Source organism: Myotis davidii, unplaced genomic scaffold, assembly GCF_000327345.1.
Source record: "Myotis davidii unplaced genomic scaffold, ASM32734v1 scaffold178, whole genome shotgun sequence".
NCBI lineage: Eukaryota > Metazoa > Chordata > Mammalia > Chiroptera > Vespertilionidae > Myotis > Myotis davidii.
The window spans coordinates 324,845-328,647 of record NW_006290668.1 but is presented as its reverse complement, the minus strand read 5'-3'; the positions used below and the strand labels follow the sequence as shown (position 1 = coordinate 328,647).

General features: G+C 43.4%; 1 protein-coding gene across 1 annotated transcript in view; it reads left to right on the top strand.

The window, feature by feature from the left end:
- The first annotated feature begins 2,604 nt into the window (after nucleotides 1-2,604).
- CLC (Charcot-Leyden crystal galectin) overlaps nucleotides 2,605-3,803 on the top strand; it is an 8,078-nt gene continuing 6,879 nt past the window's right edge. The window contains exon 1 of the mRNA XM_015563856.1: nucleotides 2,605-2,653. Within this exon, the coding sequence (XP_015419342.1) occupies nucleotides 2,639-2,653 (15 nt within the window). The 5' untranslated portion in view covers nucleotides 2,605-2,638. The remainder of the gene's footprint in view (nucleotides 2,654-3,803) is intronic.

Sequence of the window (3,803 nt, the reverse complement as noted above, 5' to 3'; positions counted from 1 at the left end):
TTTTAAAAATGGAACTCCCATTTGACCCACTGATGCCACTGCTAGGAATATATCCCAAGAAACCAGAAACACCAATCAGAAAGGATATATGCATCCCTCTGTTCATAGCAGCACAATTTACCATAGAAGATTTGGAGAAACAGTCCAAGTGCCAATCAGTAGATGAGTGGATAAAAAAGCTGTGGTACATTTACACAAAGGAATACTACTTGGCTATCAAAAAGAAGGAAATCTTAGCTTTTTTTATAGCATGGATGGACCTAGAGAGCATTATACTAAGTGAAATAAACCAGTCAGAGAAAGATAGGTACCATATGATTTCATTCATGTGTGGAATCCAATGAAGCAAAATAGAGACAGACTCAGATAGAGAGCTGATTGTTAGCTGTTGACGGGAGTGAGTGAGTTGGGGGTTTGGATGGGTGTTGGTGGAGGGGTTGAGCGAAAAAGAAAAAAAAAGAGAAAAAACTGGGGTAATAGATCAACTGAAGGACTTGTATGCATGCATATAAGCATAACCAATGGACACAAGACACTGGTGGGTAGGGGAGGCCGGGGGAAGGTCAAGGGGGTAAAAAGGAGACCTATGTACTACTCTTTGTAACATTTTAAGCAATAAAACAAAATTTACAAAAAAATAAAATAAGGTTATTTAATCACAATAAAGTGTTATAAATGTTATACTCTACATATTTTCACAACCTACTTTAAAAAATAACAAAACTCATTTTACCACTTGGGAATCTTAATGCTGGAAAACATTCTGATTTAATTTGTTTTTATTTATTATTTTATAAACTTTAACTTTTTAAAATGACTCCTAATGTGTTATTGAGTGAGCTATAATTTATTGAAAAATTTGTCATGATTAAATTATAATTTATTAAATTTTATTATTATAAATGATTTTTCATTTTAATGTCCCATGTTGATTGATGTATGTTGGAAGTTGACTATGGGGGTGAAACTTAAAGGCTAAAACTGTTTTTCCAAACGGTATTTGTATCTTATATTTGGTTTCATTTCCTTAGTCAATCTGACCACAAGAACCCCGACACCCATGTTTCTTTGCTTTGCTGTGACAATGGGAAGGGTCAAAAGAAAGAATTTTATGGCTTTTCTAGTCAGGTTTCAATTTGCTATGGGGAAAGCTTTAAGTGATTTCAACTGTGAACATGCCCCAGCTTTGACTATCGTGTCTAAAAGATGAAAGAAGCATCCCCACCCCTCCTACCTGTCATGATTTATTCATGGGAGACTGCAAAATCGCACCCCCGAAAAGCCCCGACAAATCTCAGATTTAACAATGACAAAGGACCATCAATTGAAACTTCCTTATGATGACTTGCAACTTGTATTTACTTAGAGCGATTCTCTCTTTCAGTTCCAAAACTCCCACAAGTTCCAGCTGAGGCCACATTTGGCAGAATAAGACTGAAGAACAGCCTTTTTTACAGTGTCTTTCTCAGGCTATAGCCTTATATTGCTTCCATAACTTGATTCCCCATCTCAATAAATACACAAATAGAACACATACAAGCAGATACCTTATAGTTATCACACGTACACCAATGCTCTTGAGGGTTTCCAGGGGCACAGGCATCTTTGGGAACAACCTTACAGGGGGCGCTCAGAGACAGCTGCTGTGCAGAGACCTTGAGTGGCTGGGAAGGACCCCATTTGCTGTCCCGCGCGGCGGACAGACCCCTATTCTCTGTCTCCTCAGAGCCACCGGGAGAAAAAGAAGCCTCCCTGGATGGAGTGAACTGCTGAGTGTGCAGGTAATGAAACATGATTCTGTGTCAGTGAGGATTACATTGAATACGTCCCTGCTTTAAATTCCTATTTCAGGCTTTGAACTTGAAAAGGGACCCAGGCCTCCGTCCCAGGTAAAGAACGAAACGTGGCTCACGTCCCATCACCTGCTCTTGTGCCTGTTCTCAGCCGGGCCTAGGACCGAAGAACACAGACATCAGAGTAGAATTTAAGGTACTCTCAGCTTTCTGAGTCTAAAGGAGAAGCAAGGACTCGTTTGGATTCACATGGATGCCCAGGGAGAGGTGAAAAGGTGTGGCTGGATTCCAGGTGTGTGAGAGAACGTGGGCAGAGCCCAGGGTCCTACTGGGGAGTGGAGGTGGCACAAAGACGTTCTCTACCTCTGTCTGCAGACTGAGGACCGCTGTCCATGCTCTCCCCAGACCTCGGAAGACAGTCCTTACCTCCAGGAAAACCAACCCTCTGCCTTTGTTCTAGTGAGAAGAATGTGCATCTTTTGGGCGGGTTCCATGCTGTTGCTTACATACTTAGTGAGAGGCGTGTAAGCTGGCCTTAGACCCACTCACACACTCACTACTTCGCCCTGATTTGTGCATTTTCCCTGCTGCTCTTTCCTCACCCACAATTTCTTCACTGAAATTTCTACTGCATCACAAACACATCCTGCTCAAGGACAGGTAGTGATTGATTCTATTTGTGACGCTCCACTGCTTCTCATGCTGGAAATCTTTCTAGAAGAGGCTTAGAAACTGGAGTGAAGCCAGAGGGTGGGGCTTCTAGGAATCATTTATAATCTGCCACTTGCAGAGCTCACACACACAACTACACAATTAGGAAGAGCTGCCCAACAGAAGACACAACAATGGCCGTGGTACAGGTGAGCTGAAATGGCACAGACTTCAGGGATCCCAGGTCCCGTAAAGGAAGGAGGAAAGACTGCAAGATTGTTCAAGATGAAAATATTTGGGGTACTTGGTAATTGTGAATGTGAGGAAGAGAGACCCGTGGCATATGATGGTGGAATCCTTACGGGGAAGTGTGTGTTGACCCTGGGTCAGTGTAATCCAATGCCAGCATTTGGTGGTGTCTGACTGAGTGTCTGATTGAGACACTGTGACTTTGTGTGGGGAGTGGACAGCTGACTGGGATGAGGAACTGTGTGTGAGGGACTGTGTGTGTGTGTGTGTGTGTGTGTGTGTGTGCAGCTGGGGCAGAGGTTGAGCAGTTGGGAGTGTTGGCAGGTATGTGATATGGTGAGCCCCACGTCTCTGTGTGACTCTGTGTGTGATCATCTGTGACTGCGTGTTGAATTGTGAATGTTTGTGCCCGTATCTGCATGTGAGTTCTCCCCTACATGGTAGTGACTTTTAAGTAACTGTATGTCTTTAAGTAACTGTATGAGCATCATTGTGGCTCCTGGTGGGCAGAGCTGGAGGTCTTGGGGAGAGTAGGTTTCCCAGGACTCCTCCCTGAGCATCAATGAGAGCAGATGAGTCAGTCCTCAGAGCCTCTTCTCAAGAAGCCTGAGGGGAGGTGCACTCAGGCTGTGGGGCACTGGATCTCCTGTCTCGGTCAGCACACAGTGACCCCTGCTCCTGCCTCAGGGCTCCTCCCCAACTCAGTCCTTCCTCTGTCTTAAAAACAAAAACAAAAAAGGGTGAGCAGGTCCTGACTCTGGGGAAGGTGGTTGTGGGAATTGGTTTCAGAGAATGGATCACCTGAAGACGGAAGGAACAAAATCAGCTTCAGTCCAGACAAAGCTTACAGTAGATACCAATGAACAATGTGTAGATTTTCTTTTCTTTTTTTCTTTTGTTTTTTTTTAAGAGCTAATAGTATTTATTTTTTTTATTTTTTTAATATATTTTTTATTGATTAAGATATTACATAAAGGAGAGAGATAGAGAATTAGAAACATCGATGAGAGAGAAACATCGACCAGTTGCCTCCTGCACAACCCCTACTGGGGATGTGCCCACAACCAAGGTGCATGTCCTTGACCAGAATCGAACCTGGGACCCTTCAGT